The following is a 24,036-nucleotide window of genomic DNA, read 5'->3' as shown; positions in this document are numbered from 1 at the left end:
GTTCAGTCAGCCTGTGACGTACAAAGTTCCAGTTTATGGTTTGTGAAAGAAATGTTAAAGGCTTTTCTCTGAGAAGAGTTAAATTCTTCATAAGTACTTATGATTTCTAGGAAAATTGTGAAAGTTTGGTGTGCTAGATTTGCTGCTGAAGTTCCATGTCTCAGACTTGGACTTGTGGCCACACCTATACATGAATGCGTTTTTTTCTGTCCCATCTTTAGTTTTTATTTTTATGTGTATGGATGATTTGCCTGCATGTGTCTATGTGCCACATGCTAAGGGGACTGAGGTTGCTGATTGAGTGAGCTACCATGTGGGCATTGAGACTCACTGCTCTTCACTGCTGAGCCATCTCTAGTCCTTATGAATTACAAGTACCTTTTAATGTGTATTTTAAATAAATTTTGTATTATTATATAGCATTTTAAGCAGTTGAAAAGAAATGGACCAAAACCTAAAAGTTTGGGTGTTTTGTTTTAAACATAAGTCTTCCCATCCTGTCCCACTAAAACCCACTGCATTTAGTTAGGTTACTTACATGAACACAGGTATGTGGGCCTTAACCTGATAAAGGCCAGGTTACCAATGGTTTATACCAGTAAGATGAATCACTCCCCCGTCAGTGACTAACTGCTCACCTCAGAAGGAGACATAGAACAGTAAATGTATTTTTTGTTTTAATTATGCCAAAAGTTTTGAATGCAATGTCAAGTAAATGACTTGGTACTGCTGGTGAAAAGTTCTTGTCACATGTTAGGAATTAATTTTTATTAATGGTCCTCCTAGGTAATTTAGGTAATTGAGTCTGAGTTGTGGAGAGGAATCCAGATACTTAGTAAAAAACACATTAATGATGGTGTGCACCTTTAATCCTAGCGCTCTAGATGAAAGTGAATTTCTGAATTCCATGCTACATAGTGAGATCAAAGGACAAAAAAGGAAGAAAAATGGTGCAGGCTCATTGTGAGCAACATGGTGGCTCTGAGAACTGAACTTGAGTCCTCTGCAGGAACAGTACACTCTTGACCTCTAAGGTATCTCCTAAGGAGCTACATGTCTTGGCGTGTCCACTGCTTTGAAGTGTAGACAGCTCAGTTGCTGGAGCCTTTCAGGTTTGGGGGGGATAGTGCTGTATAGGTGCTGCCCTGGAGAAATTAATACAATTTGGTGGTCTTTATCAGTGTAAGGGGCTGTATGTTCTTAGGGTCTTAGATAACCCTTTCCTGGAACTCATGTAGTCCAGACTTGCTTTTAATTAAAGTTTTCTAAGTGTCGTCTTAGGTGTGTACCATCATTTGCAGCCAAGATGTTTTTATTTCACAAAACCTGCTACCATTCATGGTGTGCTTTTAAGAGTCCATGGATTTCTCCCCAAAATTAGAAGCCTTTGAGCAAGATAAGCATAGGTAGTTATTTATGTAGGAATGCCTGGGAAGAAGGAAGGCAAGAATGGCATTCCTTTGCAGGTACTCTCATGGAGGGGTGGAGTTGATGGCAGGAAACCAGGAAGGGGAATAACATTTAAAATTTAAGTAAAGAAATATATCTGATAAAAAATTTTAAAAAATGATGAACATTCAGCAATCATTTAGTCTTAGCACTTTGGCCAATGATAAATATTTGTTTTCCTAAAATATTTGTTTGTTTTGACATAACTTCCTTTGCCAACAGATTCTTCACTGTCATGTCAACCGATTCCAAATATTCTTTACATGTGGAGAATAATGACAATTGCATGTATGGTCTAATATAGACAAAATTTTCTTTGTTGAATTGATTTTGTAGTTATTTTTATTATTCTAACTTTACAGTCAGAAAATCTTATATCATAGAGAGACTGAGTCCTATCCCATCACTATAGTGTAAGGCACCAATCCCTTACACTATTACTGATGCTATGTTGTGCTTGAAGACAGGAGCTTAGCATGGCTAAGATAGATGAGACAGATGCAGAAACTCACAGCCAAGCATTGGAAGGACAGTGACCTCTGTGGAAGAGTTAGGTGAAGAATTGAAGGAACTGTAGGGGATAGCAACTCCATAGGAAGACCAACAGTATCAAATAACCAGGACCCTGGGGAGCTTTAGATGAAGTCACCAACCATAGAGCATACATGAACTGGTCCACGGCCCCGGCACATGTGTAGAGGAGGGCTGCCTTGTTCTCAGTGGGAGGGGATATGCCTGATCTTGTAGAGGCTTCATGCCCCCAGGCTAGGGGGATACTCAAGGGGGAGGGCACCCTCTCAGAGGAGAAAGTAAGTGGAGATGGGGGAGAGAAAACTCTGTGAGGGAGGACCAGGAGAAGGGCAATATTTGAGATGTAAATAAATAAATTAAATAATTAAAAAGTCATAAAAAAGCTTCATTCTCATGGGTAGGATCAGTGCCTTATAAATTGACGGGGTAATAGAGCAGGTCTCTTTACCCTTCTCCATGTGGCATTTGTCTTTCTGGAGGGATGCAGTGTTGGAGAATCTTTTTGAAAGAAAATATTGTACCCTCACCAAACACTGACCATGTCTTCTTCACCTTGATCTTGAATTTCTCAGCAGTAGAACTTTAAGAAAAAAAAGAAGAAAACTAAGATAGAGTTTTAGAGATGCAGAAGAAGAACAGTGCAGAGAGGCAGGATCTGTAGTGTACAGAAGCCGAGGGCTACAAGAAGACGTTTCAATCACAAGTGTTTGCATGCTGGTATACTGTTTAGTCCATATAATCTCTTGTGTGATTCTCCACTATGCAACCCAGAACTGAATTTATAGCTGGTTTTGAGATGGGCTTGAGACATTTTCTCCTAGTTTCCACCCTTGTCTTAAGGTCTGCTAGTATGCAAACCCAATCCTAAATATGTTTCTTTAGCCTTACTTTTTCATGAATTCTTTTAGTTATATTGGAGGCAGGATCTCGTGCTTCCTAGACTAGCCTTGAACTTATTGTAATGACCTTGAATTGACCCTCCTGCCTCTACACCGTGTGCTCTTTGTGTGATGATAAGCACTAAAAAACCCAAGCCCTGAGGCACGTTAGGAAAACACTCCACCAAAAGGTCTAGATGCCCCGCCCCCCCGCCCCGCCCCGCTCCACCGGCTCCAGTTCTACGTGAGGGGTTAGCTTTCTCTACCCTGGCCTTACAGCCTGGGTCTAATCTGAATTGGCTTTCTTAAGCAGGGAACTTCAGTACTGGTGTTTTCTGTGTCAAGCAGTGTGAGGCACAGTGATGGTGAGACCTTACTAAGTAGGTGCAGCTGCTAGATTTCCAAGGTAGGGAGGGGACCCGCTTTTCACAAAATACTTGAAACAATCTAATTACGTTGAATATGAAAAATGAGACTGACACCAGCTGATGTACCAGTGGCCTGGGTAGACAAACTCCCCTCCTTGTCCAACTGCCCATTCTCACCTCTACGCTTGGAAGACTATCAGGACAGCTGTCAGACAGCCTCGTTTTTTGCATAGCTCCCCTCTCAGAAATGACCCAAAATCAGGAATAGTGTAAGCGGTCTTCTAACCATTGGGCATCCACCCTGGCTCCATACCCTGACCGGGTTCCTTCTCCGTTCTCTCAGCCATCCCAGCATCCATCCTGGCCCACTATCCTCATGCCAGGCCCTTTGCTGCTGTACCTGCTTAGCTCAGCCTGGCGGCCCCAGGCTACGGGCGCCTAGCAACCAACGGCGCACCGGCCAGGCCGGGCCGCAGCTGCGAGCGCTCACTGGCCCTAGCTGGCCCCGGCCGTGCTGAGCGGCGGCTGTGCCTGGAGCACCGCCGGGCTGCCGGCCGCCGAGCATGCTCGCCCTGAGAGTGGTGCCAGTGCGAGAAGGCTGCGGGCCGCCCCGCCCCGCCGCGGTGGACAGCCCGGAGACGCGGCCAGCCTCGGCCGAGAGCTCGCGTCCACCCACGGCCGCCGCTGGCTCCCGCGCTGCCCGCTGCCCCCGCTGGCCGAGAGGTCCTCCTTGGTGCCGTGGGTCCGGCACCTGAAGAAGCCCATCTCCTCTGTACAGCTGCGGGGACGGTGAGTGAGGGGAGCCGGGGCTCCAGGCTGGAGGCAGGAAGGGCTCTCCTCAAGAAGGGGAAACTGATGTCTAGAGAGCTACGCGGGACACTCCAAAGCTGCGCTCAAGGCGCTTCAACATCATGGCTTGGGCAAGAGGACATAAGCCGGCACCAATTTGTGGGATCAGGTGGCAGGAAATGAGGATAAAACCGTGAATATTCTTTTCACACCTCTTAGGTTCTGTACAAGCAAAGGACCCTGCGTTTACTGGACACAACAGCTTTACAAGTTCAGTCTGCACCTCTCCTAAAGCTTAACCCTGAGGTTGAGCGCAGAGATGTGTTTACTTTCTTGGACTACCATGTGGCCCCCTTTCTCCAGCAGTCTCAACTTTATGGATCAGAACTCCATATGTTGCCAATTCTCTTTTGTATTTTTTCTGATGTGATCATATTTTGGGGTATAGTTTTTATTTTCATTATAATCTAAAAGTACAAGGAAATAATTGTGCTGGTCACGTAGACTGCTTTATGTGCTGGTCATCCATACTGGTCATATAGCCCCTTTGGAGTCGTAAACGCCAGGGAAACCATAGGGACAAATGCAAACAACTTGACAAACAGTCTTAGGCTATTGTGTTCCTGGAGCAAAAGAATCTCAGGCCTTGGCTTGTCTGTCTGCGAGTATGCATATGTAATGTTACATATTACATGTATTAATTAAATGTTAGGATAATGTTTCGTAAAACTTTTGTTGTTACCCTTTCAAAAACATTGTTTTAAAATTACACATTGGTGGATTTCACTGACTCAGCTCTGAGACTCAGGCTTATTTTCTATTTATTTCCTTTACTTTTAAATACATCCGGTGCTTTCTTTCCTTCCACAGTTTTTCCCTGTTATTTTGGCCACAGGTGATATAACCTGTATATTTCTAATTGATATTGGGTCCAGGTGTTCCATTTTACAAATATTTTACAACAATCAACAATATTTTTTTTAATTTATTCACTTTCCATCCTGATCGATATCGCAGCTCCCCAACGATGAACATTCTTGCATGAGGAAACAATTCTGTAGAATAAAGCCCTTGAAACAGAAGTGATGGGTTGGGGGTGGGGGCTGGGAAATGGCTCAGCTCACGAATGCTGGGCATTTGCAGCACAGATGCCTTGCTTCAATTCCAGAACTCACATAAAGGAAGAAAGTGAGAACCAACTCCACAGGGTTGCCCTCTGACCTCCACATGTATGCTATGGCATATGTGCCCCCCCCAGCCCCCTTCCTCCTTTATACAGGAAAAACAGAACCTCTGGGTCAGGTGTATGTACATTTTTGACAGAAAATTTGCTTTGATTTTTTGGTATTGATTTGCATTTTCTTTTGGGGGAAGGGGTGTGAGACAGTCTCATGTTGCCCAGGCTAGCCTTAAACTCACTGTGTAGCGGAGCTGATCTCTTCCCATTACTTCCCGATTATAAGAGCATCATTGTGCAGGGTTTGAGTTACCTTTCATCAGCAGGCTGTGGTACAGTATGTTTATTATTTAAAAATATATCATGGTTTCTGTTTGCAGAGTGCTTATTGCGCATGCTTCTCACCACTGGACACTTAAAAGGATTTTTTTTTTTTAAAGATTTATTTATTTATTATATATAAGTACACTGTAGCTGTCTTCAGATACACCAGAAGAGGGCATCGGATCTCTTTACAGATGGTTGTGAGCCACCATGTGGTTGCTGGGAATTGAACTCATGACCTCTGGAAGAACAGTTGGGTGCTCTTAACCACTGAGCCATCTCTCCAGCCCCACTTAAAAGGATTTTAAAAGTTCAGTCTTTGTCCACTTATGAGAGTGAGAAACATGGCCCAAGGATTATATAACTATCAGAGGACAAAGTCAAAACTGAAATCTAGGTTCACTGTACTCTAGAGCTTGTCTTTGTGGGGTCTGAAGCCTCACTGAGCCGTTGGCTGGCAATCATTTCATAGGAGTTTGAGCATAAAGTTTTCTTTTTTAAAATTTTATTTTATGAAAATGAGTGCTCCATCTGCCAGTTCACCTGCACACCAGAAGAAGGCATCAGATAGCAGTGTAGATAGCTGTGAGCCACCATGTGGTTGCTGGGATTTGAACTCAGGACCTCTGGAAGAGCAGCCAGTGCTCTTAACTGCTGAACCATGTCTCCAGCCCTGAGCACTGAGTATTAATGTCTTTCTCTGCTACCTCTTGCACCCAGATTTGGTCCCTTGTCTCCGAGGTGCTCTGGGCCGGGCTGTCTCTCTAGACCCTCATCCTTTGCCCATTCCTCATCTCCACACCCAGAAGATCTTAAAGCATCATCTGGCTTTTGTCTCTTTCTCACCCCCCCCCTTGCCAGCCTAGTAAAGCTCCTGGCCTTGATTTCATCTGAAAATAGATAGTTCTTAACTTTTCATCTCCAGAACTGCTTGGTTCTAGGTTGTGACTGTCCATTGGTCCCTCTTTACTCTTGCTTTATGCAAGATGGTGTTCCTCAGTGCCTGTTAACCTTCTCACCAGTTCAATCTCTTTGAAATATATATATATATATATATATATATATATATATATATATATATATATATATATATATATTGCTCATCTTGGTCAAGTTTACAGCCTCAGTCACCATTAAGTCCCCTTTCCTTTGTTAGGACTTCAACATCCGACCCACTGTCAGTCCCATTCTCAATGAACTATTTCAATAACTGCTGAGCAGGGCACAGCAGTGCATGCCCATCATCCCAGTATCTGAGAGACTGAGTAGGAGTGAGTTTGTGACCATCCTGGGCTACATAGTAAGATGGCCATATATTGAAAAGAAGAAGAAGAAAAGAAAAAAGAAAAAGACAGTCACTTGAGTCACTTGTTTTAACAATTTGCCAGCTATTGGGGCATACAGATTCATATATATATATATATATATTAACATTTCTTGCTTACACTATAACAATTCCAAGGCAGGTATATTTATTAATGGGTGACCTTTCCAATTTTTAGAAGAACCCAGGCTCCGCCCTAATCACTTCACTCTTGTCTACATTCAGCTAACCTACAATAAAGAGTTTTCCTATGTATATATCTTGTACTATTGTGTTGTACACTTTGGGCTCAATAGAATTTCATTAAAAAAAAAAACAGTAGAAGAGGAAGGAGAAAGTGTGGATACATCAAATTTACTTCTTTTCTCAGTACAGTCAGGACTTAGTGCACCTGGGAATGTCAACATAGCTTTAGCAGTAACAGTTACCAGAAAGAACTCCCTGGGGTTTTGTTTGTTTGTTTGTTTTGTTTTTTTTTTTTACTTAATTCCTCTTAATAGACTATCTACATTTGCTTCCTAATTATAGATATTTATTTTTACTTTCAGCTCTTAGTGTTGGCATTGTAAATACTTATCTCAATGAATAAATATCTACGCTTTGTTGTATTCACTGGACGTTTGGTCTAAATAAAGCTGAAGCCAGTCTGACTTTTTCCTGCAGTTTGATATTGGGTGATCTTTTCTAGTGAAATAAAAAGTAAGGTTTGCTGTCCTTGAAGATAAACACTAGTCTATACCAGTGATTACTTTAGAATAAGTTTCTGGATGTAGAGTTGCTCAGAGACAATATTTACACTTGTGGCTGGAGAGATGGCTCCATGGTTAAGAGCCTTGGCTGTTCTCCCAGAAGACCATGCATGCCCACAGGTGGTTCACAACCCTCTGTAGCTCCAGTCGTAGGCATCTGATGCTGCACTAAGCATACAAGTATGGTTCACAGCTGCATACAGGAAAAATACTCATTTACATAAAGAGACAAGTAAAATTATATAAAATATAAAAATAAAATGTTTTATTTTATTTATGTGTATCTGCGTATGTGTAGATGTATAGGATAGGACATTGTGAAAGGCAGAAGGTATTGGAAGCTCTTGAGCTATTGTTACAGGCAGTAGTGAGCTGTCCAACGTCTTCTCAAAATGCAGCAAGAATTCTTAACTGTTATGCCATCATCTCTCCAGTCCCCAGATGATAAATATAAAATCATTCTCTTTGCATTTATTATTTTAAATATATTTAAGGAATTGGATTTTGGGTACCCACACAATGGCTCACTGTGTAAAAGTACCTGGTACCAAGTTTGATGAAGTAAGTTTAATGTCCAGAGTGCCCATGGTAGAAGGAGACGACTGACTCATGAAGTTGTCCTTTGACATTCGCAAACATGCAATGCCGTGTGTGCATGCACACACATAATCGTAATCAAATATCTTAAAAATAAGTAAAATTTCTGAGTTACTTATGTCATTGTTTAAAAAGCTATTTGGAGGCTGAGTGTGGTAGTGCATGCCTTTACTTCCTGGCAGATGTCTGTGGGTTTGAGGTCAGCATGGTGTAGAAAGGGAGTTCTAGACCAGCCAGGGCTACATAGTAAGGCCCTGTCTTAGTGTTAGAGCCACGCCATGTTTTGCTCATGGATTCTGTGTATCTGGTATTCTGGCTGTTTGTAGAAGCAGTTTGGCTGTATTTCATGAAGTCTGGGCCTCATCTGGAAGCTTTTGATTTTTAATTTCATTTCTTATGTATTATGGGTGTTTTGCCCACATGTATGTCTACGCTAACAAGACCTGCAACACTGCTGAAGAGTAGTAACTAAGCCAGAGGAGCCAAGATGCTGAGGAACTGACACCAGAATCAGTGTAAAGCAGAAAGGGTGTGAGAAGACCTGCTCTGCGAGCTGGCACTGGACAAGTGCTATGCTTCCCAATGTGCAAGGGCACACTGCAGTGGGAGCCATCTTGAGAGCGTCCCAGCAAGCAGTCCTGGAGAAAGAAAAGGTTATCTTCCAGCATGCTTCTATCCAAGGTGCTCAAAGTCCAGGAAGAGGTGCAAAAAAGTGCAGACTGGCAGAGTAAACATCTGCCTTTCCATGTGTCTGTGTGTTGTGTGTGTCTGTGTGTGTGTGTGTGTGTGTGTGTGTGTGTGTGTGTGTGTGTGTTGACTGATTAACTGGCTAGTGTGCAATTTCTCGAAGTATAGGTATTTCTATTCTCTAATTACTCTTCTCTTCCTCTCCTAATAAAACCCACTCTCTTCTCTCTTACCACTATCCATCAACCCTTTTTCTTTCTCTGTCTTCCTCTTCCCTCTCGTGATCAAGCCTTTTACTTTCTATTTTTTTCTTTTTGAATACTATAATTTTTGTTTTTACCTCTTTTAAACAATCTTTTATCATAACAAAATATAATCCTGTTATTATAACCCTTTGACTTACAGTATTTCTCCACAGTTCTAGTTGCTCTTCCTGGCATTAGAACTGTGGGTGCTGTAGCTGGTACTTCTTTTATACTGTTACATGCAGGCTCTGTTTTGGTGTTCTCTTTTTCACAATGCTTTTGAGACAGAGCACAACCTGTTGTGTAGATGTTGTGTAGGTGCTGCTGAGTTACATACATGTCCAGCTCAGCTAACAGCCAGCACATGTGGCTTTACACATAACCTATCCAGGCTGAAATGTCAGCAGGCACATTAACTCAAAGAACAGGAGAGATAAAAATTCCAAGGCAGCAGTCACCAGACTTTAAGCAGGCTTGGTGTGTGTGTGTGTGTGTGTGTGTGTGTGTGTGTGTGTGTGTGTGTGTGTGTGTAAAGGAGTTTCTGACCCCAAGGAAAAGACCATAGATAGATTCAATCCAATAATAATTAAAGGGGTTATGGATCACACTATTAGGACAACAGTCTCTAAGCCAAACTTGAGATGGTGAGGGAAGGGTTTTTAAAGGCAAAACTCACAAGAAGACCTTGAGTATCTGCAGAAGCAAGCTGAGAGCTGTTTTGCTCTACAGAGATTAGGTATCAAGGCAACCTGGATGTCTGTATTAATGGGTTGCAGAAGCCATAACTCAACCAACTGTATATTTCTATGTGGCAGGGGGCTCACTGAGACAAATGGCCAAAGGGTGCCAAGATGAATGTGTAGGCTTAGATTTTTCAAAATTTAATTTATTCAGGGTTCTAGAATGTTTCAACTTTCCTTCTAGCCCAGCAACCAGAGGTAGGGGAAATGAAGGTTTATAAGAAAAGGGAGTTGTGGACCTGTTTAGAAGTAGTTCTTTGGGGCAAATCTATTCTTTCTTGTCAGGACACCAGCAGTCCAGTCCAATAGCAAACACGAAACAAGAATCAGTAGCAGTGGCCCAATCCTGCAGAAACCTCAAGGCTCCACCGAATCCATGAGTCAGCAGAAGCTGCAAGAGTCAGCTGGACTGCCGCCAGCAATCCTTCCGCACGCTCCTCTCTAGGAAGTGAAGACCAGTGGAGCACTGGAAGGCATAGCACTGCAAAAGCATCCTTTTACTGTCTGTGTGGTTCTAATTATACTCTCTCCAAATGTCGCGGGCCCTCTCGTGTCTGCTTCAGCAAAACATCCTCTCCCAAGACAACTTCCAAAACAACGTCATGTGACCTCTCACAAGACACTTTCCAGAAAAACCTCACGTGACATAACAAAGTTTCCAAAGAAACCAGAAATTTCCCCTTCATGGATGCCTAGCATAAACTGGAGGGTTTTTCAAGCCATCGCGTTTGTGCAGAAGACCTGCTCCTCAGTGTTGGATAGAGCAGAGAAGTCAGTGAAAGTCAATGGATCTGGACTCACTATGGGGACTGCACCACAGGCTGTGTCCACATCCTTCATTCAGTCTTACCAAGACAGAGGACCAATTGCAGGAGGGCCCTATGCATTCCAGTGTTACAACTTTCTGGATCCACCCTTGTAAGACCTACAGAGAAAGCAGGGCCTTGAGTGTTTACTGTTCTTCCAGAGGATTCGAGTCCATTTCCCAGTACCTCTGTTGGGTGTCTCACAACTTCCTGTAATTCTAGTTCAGAGGAACTACCACCATGAATACACAGAAAAGAATAAATCTCACTAGGAAAACAGATAAGCAATCAAATAAAAAGATTTAAAAAATAATAGGAGCAGCTTTGCAGGGTAATACTTGCCTTTGATCCCAACACCCAAGGCAGAAGCAGATGGGTCTCTGTGAGTTCGAGGCCAGCCTGATCTACACAGTGAGTTCCAGGACAGCTGGAACTATGCAGCGAAATCTTGTATTAAAAAAAAAAAAAAAGTGATAGGAGCTTGGATATTTTTATGTCACAACCTTAAGTGTAAATGGTTTTATGTCTCTAATTAAAAGGAGATAGACTGGCTAGTTAGATTGAAAAACAATATCCAACTTTTTGTTGCCTGTAAGAAACACACCTCACCAGCAAAGAAAAACACAAGCAGAAAGAATAGAAAATGGTACACCAAGCACATGGAATCTGGAAGGAAGCACAATTAACTGTGCTCATATTTAATAAAGCAGAACTCAAGGCAAAAACTAAACAAGATAAAGAAGGGCCCTCCACATTAGCACAGGGAAATCATCAGGAGGATATAAAGTGTAAATATATGTGCACCAAATGTTGATTTACTCAATTTTATAAAGCATTACAAAGCAAAAGGTCTAGAACAAAATAATCCAACAAAAATTACTGGACATAAAGGACATAAAGGCCCCAGAATAATTATAGTGCATGACTTCAACACCCCATTTTCACCAATAGGTTGGTGGCCCATGAATATTCCACCCTCCAAAATTATTGAAGGAACTTCAGAGATGAACTATATGTTAGATTAGTGGCATCAACAGACTACTAAGCTTCATCTTAATGTTTCCACATATTTTATATAAATTTTCTCATATATAGATCTCTGAAATTGGTCATTTTTAGGCCATAAAGCAAGTCTTAAGAAATTTAAAATACTTGAAATAATTCCAGGTACATTATCATTAAGAGATGAGATTAGAAACCATCAACAATATATACACACGTACAGAAAATACAATGGGCGTATAGACAATGAGCAATGCCTTTTTGGTATTGTGAGTAGGTCATGGAAGATACAAGGAGATACAAGGAGATACGTTTAAAAGCTTCTACAATCCAACTTAGAATGTAGATAAAATCTATCCACATATGTGAAATATAGCAAAAGCAGTTCTGAAAAATATATAGATAGCCTACATTCAGAAACCCAGAGAGTTCTTAGATAACCCGATGATGCATCTCAGGGTCTTAGAAAACCAGGAACAAAGCAAAACCTGGTAGAGTAAAAAGGAAGGGTACAGCTCAGAGTTGACAATAAGTGCAATAGAGACAATCAGTGCAGAAGAACAATATGAAGAACCAGTGAGCTGGTTCTGTGTGTAAGCTAACGGGACTGAGAAACCTTAGCCCAGACTTCCAAAAGAAGATATAAATTGATAGAGATGAAAAACAAGATATTAAATCCAATAGACCACAGAAACTTAGGAGGCATACTGGGAATTCTTCCATAAACTTAAACAGAACTATCAGAGGGCCCACCTGCTAGGATTGGCAGGCCTTTGGTGTTGACTTTACTTGGGTAAGAGTGAATAAAGAAACAAGAGATATATTCAAAAATGTTGGGATAGGGTGGTTTGGGGCCATAAGATGGCTTAGCAGATAAAGGTGCCTGATGACCTAAATCTGAAACCGGAGATCCACAAAGTAGGAGAGAACCAATTTCCACCAAGTGTTTTCTGACCTACACATGTGTGTGTAACATGCATTTTTGTTGTCGCCCCCCTCCCAGGCCCCCTTGGATTTTTAGAGACAGGGTTTCTCTGTGTAGCCCTGGCTGTCCTGGAACTATGTAGACCAGACTGGCCTTGAGCTTACAGAGACCTCCCTGTGTCTGCTTCAGAAGTGCTGAGATTAAAGGTGTGTACCACCAAGCCTGGGTAGCTTCTTGTTTTTTATTATATCAATACATTCGTGAAGTCATATTCGCTTGCAAATGCACACTTATTTTTTCATTTGTATTTTAAAATTTCCTTTATTTTTTATTAAAAAAATCTTTCTAGACAGTCTCATAGAGCCCAGGCTGGCCTCAAACTTGCATCGTAGCCATGAATGTTCTTAAAGTTCTCATTCTCTTATCTCCATTCTAGTGCTGGGATTATAGCATACATCACACGGTCAGAGTCTTTCTCTGCAGCCTTGGCTTTCTGAGAACATATTATGTAGACTAGTATGGCTTCGAACTTATGTCTTGCGTCTGCCTCCTGAGTGCTGGGATTAAAGATACTCACCACAATGCCTGGCTCTCAAATGTGAACTTTTAAATGAACTTTTATCATCAGAAATTTCAAGAATAGATATAAATCTAGAAATTACAGTATAGTGAGTCTTCATGCATTTATTGTATGGATATTCTAGGAAAATAGTTTTAAGAACATTGTTTTCTGACCCAGCAGGACAAAATGCTTGAGGAAGATTTTGTAGTCTGAAATGTTCAGAAGTCCATTTGTGTGTCCTCATCTTCCCATTCCCATCAGCAAGCAGTGTTCTCTCTGCCACTCCTGTCCTGGGGCTGTTGAAAGGCTGACTCGAAGCTCAAAGTTAGCCAGTAATCTCTACTTCTAAAGATAAGAGAAGTCCTTAGAGCAGAGGCTGGATTGTGGTCCTAAGAGTCTTCTTTCTTTCTTTCTTTTTTCTTGTTTGAGTCAGGGTCTCACTTTGTTGTTCCAGCTGTCCAGGAACACACTGTGTGGACCAGGCTAGCCCAGAACTCACAGAGCTCAGCCTGTCTCTCTCTTGAGTGCTGAGACTTAAAGGTGTGTACTACCATGCCTGGCTAACTAAAAGTCTTGTTTACAAATCTGGAAATTCACACTTCATGTTTGGTTTTGAGTTCATATTCATCATTGTTGTCTCCTATAGAGTGATCTTTAGCCACATATCCTGTGACATCAGAAGCATGTAAGGGGTGGTCTTCAGGGATATCAAAGTGCTGGGGGGTGGTGGTGGTGGTGTCTTTCTGTTACCCCAGCTCTGAGTTGGTGGAGGCAGGCAGGTTTGAAGAATTGGAGAATTCTGTTTAACCGAGGTTACTTGAGACGCTGTCTCAAATCACCAAGCAAATGGAAAGGTTCATTTAAAAGCTTAAAAAATAATAAATTTTATTCTTGAAACTCTCTAGCTTTAAAATCTCAAGAATATGCTGGGCGTGGTGGCACATGCCTTTAGTCCTAACACTTCAAGGCAGAGGCGGGCGTGTCTGTGTGAGTTCAAGGCTAGCCTAGTCTACATAGTGAGTCCCAGGTTAGTCAAGGGCAATATAGTGAGACTTTCAATGAACAAAATAAAACCCCAAGAGTCCATATTTCCATATTGTAGCAAATGTGTGTTAATATCTAGTCTTCCTGAGGATATGAGAAAACATTTACAAGAAATGCCTGTGTTCTTTCCTTCCCTGTCCTGGTGCAGTGTCTCCTTCTCATCTGGGCTATTGAAAGAAGAGAAAATGTCAATGCTATCTCCTGAGATCAAATTTGAGACTTCTAACGCCACCAGAAGCCCCCTGGACAACTGCTTTCTGTTTGAGAGCAGTTGGAGGAAGGCAGTTTTGGAAACACAGAAGATGAGGAAAGGTAACTCCATTTCAGTTCTTACTCTCTTGGAGGAACATAATCATGGCGCCTGGGACTGACAGATAGTTTTCCCCTTAAGCAGTCAAGAGACATTATGTAACTCCTGTGACATTCGTACTGAGCTAGTAGTACAGAAGTTTACAGAAAGGGGAAATGGAAGGTGTTAAGGTTAATGTTCTGTGAGCAGTGAAAACACTATTTATTGGCTTATGGTTACAAATTGTTTTATTTATTACTTATATTTTTAAATTGTTTGAGATAGTCTCACCATGTGGTCCTGGCCGGCCTGGAACTTGTCATGGAGCCCAGGTTCACTTGCTTTTTTTCTAACAGGATTTTACATACCTCAGGCTAACCTTGAATTCATCCTGCAGTCTAGGCTGGTCCTTTAATCCTCCTGCCTCTACTTCCCTAGTGCTAGATTACAGGCTTGTATCACTGCGACTTTTCAAACTTTTAGCCTCTTTCTACCTTCTACCTAGTGCCTTTGTTTTTATTACTTTTTAAGATGTATTTATGTATCTGAGTGTTTGTGTGCATGTATGTATGTGTACCAAGTAGTCCCTGGTACCTATGGAGATGTGAAAAGGATGTGTGGTTCACTGGAACTGCACTTACAGGCAGCTGTGTGCTGCTGTGTGGGTGCTGGGAAAACACCGTTCCTATGGAAGAGTGGCAGGTAGTCAGAACCTCTGGGCTATCTCTCCAGCCTCTGCTTTGATTTCTTGGGACTGAGGAAAGAACTCAGGTCTAGAGCATATAAAGGAGGCCTAGCAGCCTCCTTAATCCATCATACTCGGGAAGAGAAAGGTGGCAAGCTGGTTAGCCAAACTAGCTTAACACAACCACTCTGGGTTCTGCCTTCATATATGAGGTGAAAGAAATTGATAAGGGGACCCAAAATAAATAGTGGGCTTCCACATGCACACACAGAGGCTTACACACACATGCACATACATGCACATACGTGCACACTCACACACACGCATACACACACGTTCACAGCAGACACATATGTGCGCACACATTCACACACACAGACACATGTACACAGACAGACACATGCACACATACAGACACACACATGTATAGATACATACACAAACGCACATGCAATCACATGTATGCACTATAAACACACATACAGACGTGCATGCACACACACATACTCGATAGAAGATAAACAACTTGAAGCCAAGCATAGTGGAGTACACTTGTGATTCAGTTCTTGGGAAGCAGGAAAATTGTTGTAAGTTCAAGTCCAGCCTGAGCTACATAGAGGCTTTGTCTCAATTAAAACTCCAAACAACCAAACCAAGCCAAACACTTGCACCCCTCCCCCCAAAAAAGTTGACAAAGTGTGAAGTCAATAGAAGCAATCTGGATGCTTTGTGTTGGTGTTTACTTGCTATGAATTTTGTAGAGAGGAAATTCAAGTCAATGTCAAGGGTAGGATTTTAGAGGGTTGTGTAATTTCTGCTTTGTGAATACAAATGTGGGATGGATTCAAGTAGCAAGCAGTGCAGAAGTCTTGAAAGTGATTTTTATCTAAACACGGTGCTAATCCTCTGGGGAGTCTGAAGAAAACACGGAACCCAGCAGAACAGCAAGGTTGGACTTCTTCCTTTGTTGATGCTGTTCTTGCTTTTGGTTTGCAGAGAGGGCAGGGGGTGCTTCTAGGGGTGGGATCTAGGGTCTCACAAGTTCTGGGAAGTCCTGCTGTTACAGTCCCTTTGAGCTTTTTATTTTGAGGCCCAGTATCACTAAATTGCCCAGGTTGGACAATTGCTTATATCCAGACTGCCCTTTAATTTATGGTTCTCCTGCCTCAGCTTGCTAAGCACTGAGATTACAGGCCTGAGGCATCATGCCTCTTCCCGGTCTCAGTTCTTTTCCACCCTCTGAATCTACTCCTCCCTGTGGTCAATGTAGCTGAGTTTGAAGTTCATTCTCTTGGAAGCGACAAGTATCTTAATTTCTTTCATTACTGGCTGGTTCACTTTGTGGTACTTGTGTGTGGCAGAAGAATTAAGCATCTAACAAAGATGATTGTGGTTTTTTTTGTTTTTGTTTTTGTTTTGTTTTATTTATCCCAACATACCATAGCATTTGGTCTAGAAGAGCCCAAAGAATGTCTCAAAATGCCATATTTACCAGAATTGTCAAAGAGCTTAAGTTCATCTCCACTAGAGGCTCATAAGCGCCTGCTGCACACCGAGGCTGAGATCCCTCCGATCAGGTAGGTGACCTGGTTTGGGCTCCCTTTTGTGGAATATTTGTTTGTAAGTGAAGATGCTTTTGGGGCTAATGACTCTGAGTCTTGTTTATTCAGTTTCTTCCATATAGGATTGAATATTTTGTTTTTGTTTGTTTGTTTGCTATAAGCTAGCTGATTCACTAAAGTTGATGAACAGGCACTTTTCTGTCTTTTCAGTGACATTGTCAGAAAGGATTAAAGGACCCCGCCCCCAGCCCCCGCCTTTTAAGTATATTGATTGCCAGAGCCTAGCTCAAATGCATAATCTCATTGGAGAGATTATCTATAACGATTTTTACTGAGTCACAGCATGCAGGTTTGGGAACACTGTAGGTAAGTGAGGCTGAGGGACAAATAAAACCTTACTCTATCAGGAAGGAGAGATTCAGCCAGTCACCCACCCTTGTAAATTGTCACTATAAGCCTTTCCTGGCTCAAGAGCTGAGCCTCTAGCTCAGTGGCACAATGCTTGCAATGGCATCTAGGCTCTTAGCTCTATGTGGAAAAAGACCCTAACTGTATCTGCATATCTGTAATTTCAGCACTTAGAAGCCTGAAGTAGGAGGATTTCTAGTTCAGGGATAGCCTAGGTTACACAAGGAGGCCCTGTCCCCCTAAAAAAGAGAACCCTACTTTTCTCATGTAACTCTGACATCAATGAATCAATGAATACTTCTTTCCGGATAAAAGAAAACACCTTTCTACAAAGAAATTGCTAGTGTCCACTTCTGGTGCTCTTGGAGGCTAAGGCTGGTTTGCTGTGATTTTAAGGCCATACTGGGCCACTGCATGAGTTTAAAGGCTTGAGCTGCATAGCAAGATCTTGTGTCAAGAAGCAAAGCAAAACAAAAGTGAAACAACCAACCAGAGAAGCAAGAACCACCCCACAGGATAGAGAGGTGGCTCAGAGGTTCCAGGGTCCTGAGTTTGATTCCCAGCACCCACATTAGGCAGCTTACATAGCTGCCTGTGACTCCAGCTCCAGGGGAACGAATACCTCTCTGGTCTCTGCACACACATGCACTACTGCATCTGTCTTGAGCAAACACACACACACACACACACACACACACACACACACACACTCCTGTAATGCACTACTACATCTGTCTTGAGCGCGCACACACACACACACACACACACACACACACTCCTGTAATGCACTACTGCATCTGTCTTGAGCAAACACACACACACACACACACACACACACACACTCCTGTAATGCACTACTGCATCTGTCTTGAGCGCACACACACACACACACACACACACACACACACACACACACACACACACTTAAAAATAAATATAAAACAAAAGTAAGCTGGGCGTGGTGGTGCATGCCTTTAATCCCAGAACTCAGGAGGCAGAGGCAAGCAGATTTGTATGAGTTCAAGGCCAGCCAGCTCCTACAAATTGAGTCCAGGAAAACAGTGCTGGTTACACTGAGAAACCCTGTGTTCAAAAACCAAAAACCAAAAACCAGAAAACCAGCCAACCAACCAACCAACCAACCAAAGAAAACAAAACAAGCATAAAACAAAACCAGGGATGTATCTATGGCAGCCTCGTGAATCTTCTACATCCCATTTGTTGGCATGATAAACATGGGGGCAAGGGGTAAAATTTTTCATTTTCACTTTCAGGCCATGATCCTTCATTGATGGAAATCAGGGCAGGAAGTCAAGGCAGCAGCTTGAAGCAGAGACGGTGGAGGCTGCTCTCTGGCCACTCTCTGGCTTCAGCTACTTTTCTTTTAAAAAAAAAAAGATTATTTTATTTTCTGTGCCTGAGTGTTTTGCCTGCATGTATATATGTATGCAGGTCTAAATGCAGGTCTGGTATCCCCAGAAGCCAGAAGAGGGAGTTGGAATCCTAGGAACTGGAGTTACAGATGGTTGTGAGCCACTGTGTGGGTGCTGAGAATTGTACCCAGGTTCTCTGGAAGAGCAGCCAGTGCTCTTAACCTCCTAGAGAGCTCTTCAGCCCCAGCTACGTTTTTTGATATAGCCCAGGGCTACCTGTCTGGGGTTGGTACCATCCACGGTTAGCTCTGCCCTTCTATGTTAATTAGCAATTAAAATAATGCCCAACAGACACATCTGCAGGCTAACCTGATGAGGAAATCCTTCAGTTAGGGTTCCCCCTTTCTAGGAGTGTCTCATCAAGAACATACATTAAATACCGCATATTTGTTCATTTGGCCATCTTATAAAAAAGAAACATTATGTGTGTTGTAACTTTTTTTAAGGAGGTGTATACATACACAGATATCTCTCTGGGTGAGTTGATTTTGTGGTGTGTGTGCTTGCTAGATTATAGGCATGGACCACTAGGCTTGGCAGATTTATATTTTGGTATGATCTTCCCACTACAATGAACTTTAGTCATTCACCCACAGGCTGCATACAAGTCTGGGATGTTAGATTTATTTTTTCAGTTGTCTTTGAGATGGAGGTCTCCGTAGCCTAGACTGGTTTGGAACTCATGTTGTGGTCGAAGCAGCCTTGAACTCACAGAGATCACCTACCTCTGCCTCCTGAGCTCTGGGATTAAAGGTATTCACAGGGTCTCAGGTAGCCCAGGCTAGCCTCTAACCCACACTATAGCAGAGCAGTAAGTGAAGTCCTGGTCTTCTGTCAAGTTGTGGGACTATAGGTAGGTGGTTCACACATTCCTTTTTAAAGACTATTTTTACTGACTGAGTGGTGGTGGCACACACCTTTAATCCCAGCACTTGGGAGACAGGCAGGTAGAGCTCGGAGTTCAAGGCCCCCTGGTCTATGGAGTGAGTTCCAGGACAGCCAAACTACATAGTAAAATCCTGTCTCAAAACCCAAAACAACCAAAAAATTATTTTATATATATGAATGTTTTCCATGCTATATGTATGTACACCACATGCACAATTGGTACCTGCAGAAGCCAGGAGGTGGAGTCAGATTTCCTGGAATTGGAGTTGTGAGTGTGTTACAGACAGATGTGTGTGCTGGGAACCAAACCCAGGTCACCCTGAGACCAGCAAATGCTCTCAACTGATGAGCTCTTTAGCCCCGGCTTTATTTCTTGAGTTCCCAATAGGATTTCTGTTAAGTACTCTTGCAGTTAACTGTGAAAACCTAAGTCGATAACTAGACTATATTAATGAAAAGACAGCCAACCTCACTCATGTGCGTGTGAGTTCAGGTGCCCAAGGAGGCCAGAGGTAAGTGGGGAGAAGGACACTATTTGTTCCTAACTGTTGAGCCTTCTCTGCAGCCTCTGTTAAAACTTAATATTAGCCAGACATTGTGGGATATACTTTTAATCCCAGCATTTGGGAGGCAGAGGAAAGCAGATGTCTGTGAGTTCAAGTCTAGCCTGGTCTACAAAGTGAGTTCCAGGCCAGCAAGGGTTGCTTAGTGAGACCATGTCTCAACAAAACAAAATAAGACAAACCCACCACAAAGCAAACAAACCCAACGACACCCCCAAGCTCCTGAAGTTGACACTTACCATGTCATATGATCCTTATTCTGTATAGTCTTTCTATCTAGCTACATTATTATGTGCACATTGCTCTGCCCAACCACGTCCTATTTCAGACTTGTAAGTTCTGGTGACATCTTTGGTTTTGTGAGTAGTATCACAAGGGAGACGTCCTACGTATAGATTTTTGTCAGCCCTAAGACTATTTTCTGAAGACAGGTTTTCCAGCATCAAAGTGTAAAGAGTAGGGCTGGGGACATAGCACTGATAGTGGAATATTTGCCTACCATGCATGAAGTCCAGAGACATCCAGCATTGCATAAACTGTGTGTGGTAAAGCATCTTGTCATCCAAGCCCTCCTGAAGGAGAGGCAGGGGGTCATAGGTTCAAGGTCGTCCTCAGTTATATAGTTATGGGAACTACATGATAATCTCCAAAAGAAAAGGCAGAAATCAAGATAGTAAAAGAGAAACGGCGAGTTGCTGGTGGGGCCAGTGTTGTGACAAAGAGGAAGAATGGTAAGTGTACAGACAGAGGAGGTGCTCTTCAGAGCATGGACCCCAGACCTACTGAGAAGTGTTTGCATCATTTCTAAGACACTAGTGTCCATGGTGCTCCCCTACTTTGTGTAGCCACAGCTCTTTGCTAGGGTGCACATGAGGATATGTAGGGTAGCCTGGGGCAACAGCTTCTGCCAGTTTCATCCAGACTTGTTACCCTTCCCCAACAGGTGCTCAGTGTAAACGAACCAGAAGTCTGGGAAACAGTCCATGATTAACCCTCCTGCTTCTGAGCTTTGACCTTTCTGGCCCTTTTCTATTTCAGCTGCCTTTGGTTTTGTTCACTATCTGGCTGTTTGGGAAATCACTTCATGACATTTTATACTGACAGGTGTGAATTTGCATCTTGGCAAGGGATAATCTGAATACATTGTTTACACTCCGGCTAGCGCCTTCGTGTATAAAGAGGAATGATAGGGGCTGGTGACGTGATGTTTGTGAACATTAGAGCTTTTCTTTGCCTTTGATTGAAGTGCTTTTGTAGCAGCCATTGCAGTGAGAACATACCAAGTTACCTTCAAGTACTCTATTCCCCTCTGCATATTGCACACTGTTCTGTGAAAAACTGGTCTTGGCAAATAACTTGTCGATGCACAGCTCTTCACATTCTTTTAATCCCTCTGAATATTTGATTCTAAGACTCTGGTAAATGTCTAATCTTTTCTCGAATTTTCTTAATGAGGTTCAGAAGTTTTCAGTGAATCTCACAACACACAAGGGATGTGCCTGATAATAGCACTGTAGCTGTAAAGACTTAAGTTTACTGTGGTTATGTGAAGTGTGGAATTCTTACAGTGTCACCTTACCTATTTCTCCTAACTCTCCAGGGACAAGCGTTAACTGTAGGAGGACATCAGATCATAGTGGCTGATAGTGCAGAGATACGGATCCAGGCACCTCATGTGACACATGCAGGCATGGTAGTGTGCCTCCTTTCAGGAGCTGCCTCTGTCAGTTTACCTCAGAGGCCTATGCAGAGCCTCAGTGCTAGGCTACTGCTGATTTAGGGAAGTCTACTGTTGGGCTGGTTCATTCCCACTTCTGATGGGGCTGATTATGGTAGAGTTAGTTCTCATTGTTTAACAAGGTGAGTTCTGGTGGAACACATCACGTGCTTACCAGATGCAAGAGCTTGGGGCATGTCCCCAGAACAGAAGCAAGCAAAGCGAAACAAATCGTGGCAAGCCAGGGGAGCGTCACGGAGACTATGCTGTCTGCCTCTTGTTGTGCTCTTCAAAGTCACAAACTGAGGGTTGATGTGTGCCATTTTGTGACCACCCATAATCTTTAGGATAAAGAAGACCAAAGAGTCATGCAGCATGGTGGCACTCCAGGAGAAGTCAAAAGGTACTTTATTATTTCACTGCTTTCTTCCCACACCTTTTATTTATTTTTTTTTAATTTTTTTTATTTTCCGAATAGGGTTTTACTGTGTAGCAAGGATGGCTTCAAACTCACAGGAATTCCATGCCCCAGACTTCTGTGAGCGCCATTATGTGTCCAAGCCTAGCTTGTTAATGTTTCTGCTAAGCTCTGCTTACTTGGTAAATTTGATGTGTCTGAGGATCATTGCACACACTTCTGTCCTCTCAGGGCCAAGAGTCAGGCCTCCAGCATAGCTCTTTTGCGTGCCTTAGGAGCCATGAAACCGGCTTCCTTAGTTTAAACCGCTGCACGCATCCTCCACCTCACGCACACTACTGCCTGCTCACAGAGGCTCCTCCTCAGCAGCCCAGACTGGAAGGTGAGTTTAGCACTGAGCCCTTACCAGCCTCCCTGAGTGTTCCACTCTACCCTTCTTCTAAAAACAATACTATTCTATGCGCATGCTGCCGTTGTGTGCATGTATGCTTGTGCTGTAGGTACTATGCACCATGTGTGTTTAGTACACTCAGAGGGCATCAGATCCCCTGGAACTGAAGTTACAGACAAGTTGTGAGTGGCCACGTGGGTGCTGGGAATCAACCTGGGTCCTCTGGAGGAGCAGCTAGGGCTCTAAACTGCTGAGCCCTCTCTCCAGCCTCTGCCTCTGCTCCTTCCTCTCCTCCTCCTCCTTTTTAAGATTTTTTTTAATTTGTGTAGCTTACGTATATGGGTACTTTGTCTTCATTTACTCTGCACGACAGAAGACAGGCAATTGTGAGCTACCGTGTGGGTGTTGGGAATTGAACTCAGGACTTTCAGAGGAGCAGTGAGCAGGTGCTCTTCACCGTGGAGCCTTCTCTTCAGCCCAGGCCTCTCATCTTATCTCCTAATTTTTTAAAAAATTAATTCTGTGTTCAGAACAAACTTCACTGCAGTATCTATCTGTATTGCCAATGTTTAGAGCACCAAACTGACTATGAAGTCAGTTTCTTTTCTAAGCACCGTTGAGTATTTCTGTCATATTTGGAGGGAGAGTCTGAATGAATCAGACATTCCCAACTCCTCATTTCTGATGTGCTTGGTTAGAGTTTTGTTTTTTGAGAGCAGACACTAAAAACTGCTGAGTCAGGTAACTTAATGACACCTGTAAGATGTAGAGAATGTTCTAGCAATTCTGGTATCTACATTTACTGCCTCCCCTTGCTGAACTTGTTAGATATTGGGGACATTATGTTAGAGACAGTGTACACTGCATGTGACAGAAAACACACATCCAATATCCGAGCCCTACATTAAACTACCTTAACATGTTAATTTTCCTGAAGTAATTTTACCCAAGTTTCTTGAGATATATACTCAAAAATTTGCCATTTTTTAGGTATGATAGAAGTAGGCATTGGTCTTTTTGCTATGTTGGAGGTATGTAGGCAAAGATTCGGTTTTGTTTGTGGGCATCAGCGGTTCCGCATGTCACTGGTCGTGCCTCACAAATGTCACTGTGCCTTCTGAATTGAGCTGCAACAGCTGGTTTTCTTCCCCACAGACTGTGTCTTCAGCGACCCTTTCACAGGAGCGCCCTCTGACTTCCTACAGAGACTCTCCAGAATGGCCATACTGGAGTATGACACTATCCGTCAGGAAACGCACAAGAAACTGAGGAGAGGCAAGAAACGCGATCTCCGAGACTGCTAACGGATTCCAAACCACGCGGTGCTCTCTTGCCTGGGTTATGGTGCACATTTGCCTGCCGTGTTTCTTTTTTTCTTTTCACTCTTTTTTGATATGTGATATACATACGAATGAAATGTAAATAGCAAATAAATATTTTATGTTATATATGGGATGGTGTGTATTTTGTTGACATGACATTTAA

At 42.7% G+C, this 24,036-nt stretch overlaps 1 protein-coding gene across 1 annotated transcript; it reads left to right on the top strand.

The window, feature by feature from the left end:
* Positions 1-3,472: 3,472 nt before the first annotated feature.
* Positions 3,473-24,004, top strand: C1H8orf89 (chromosome 1 C8orf89 homolog). The gene is made up of 5 exons (XM_032890666.1): positions 3,473-4,015; positions 14,346-14,509; positions 16,616-16,748; positions 22,090-22,145; positions 23,707-24,004. The coding sequence occupies exons 2-5, from the start codon at positions 14,383-14,385 to the stop codon at positions 23,853-23,855; spliced, it is 465 nt and encodes a 154-aa protein (XP_032746557.1). The 5' UTR covers positions 3,473-4,015; positions 14,346-14,382; the 3' UTR covers positions 23,856-24,004.
* Positions 24,005-24,036: the final 32 nt, after the last annotated feature.

This window comes from Rattus rattus, chromosome 1, assembly GCF_011064425.1.
Source record: "Rattus rattus isolate New Zealand chromosome 1, Rrattus_CSIRO_v1, whole genome shotgun sequence".
Lineage (NCBI taxonomy): Eukaryota > Metazoa > Chordata > Mammalia > Rodentia > Muridae > Rattus > Rattus rattus.
The sequence above is the reverse complement of the archived record's forward strand: the minus strand, read 5'-3'. Positions and strand labels throughout refer to the sequence as shown.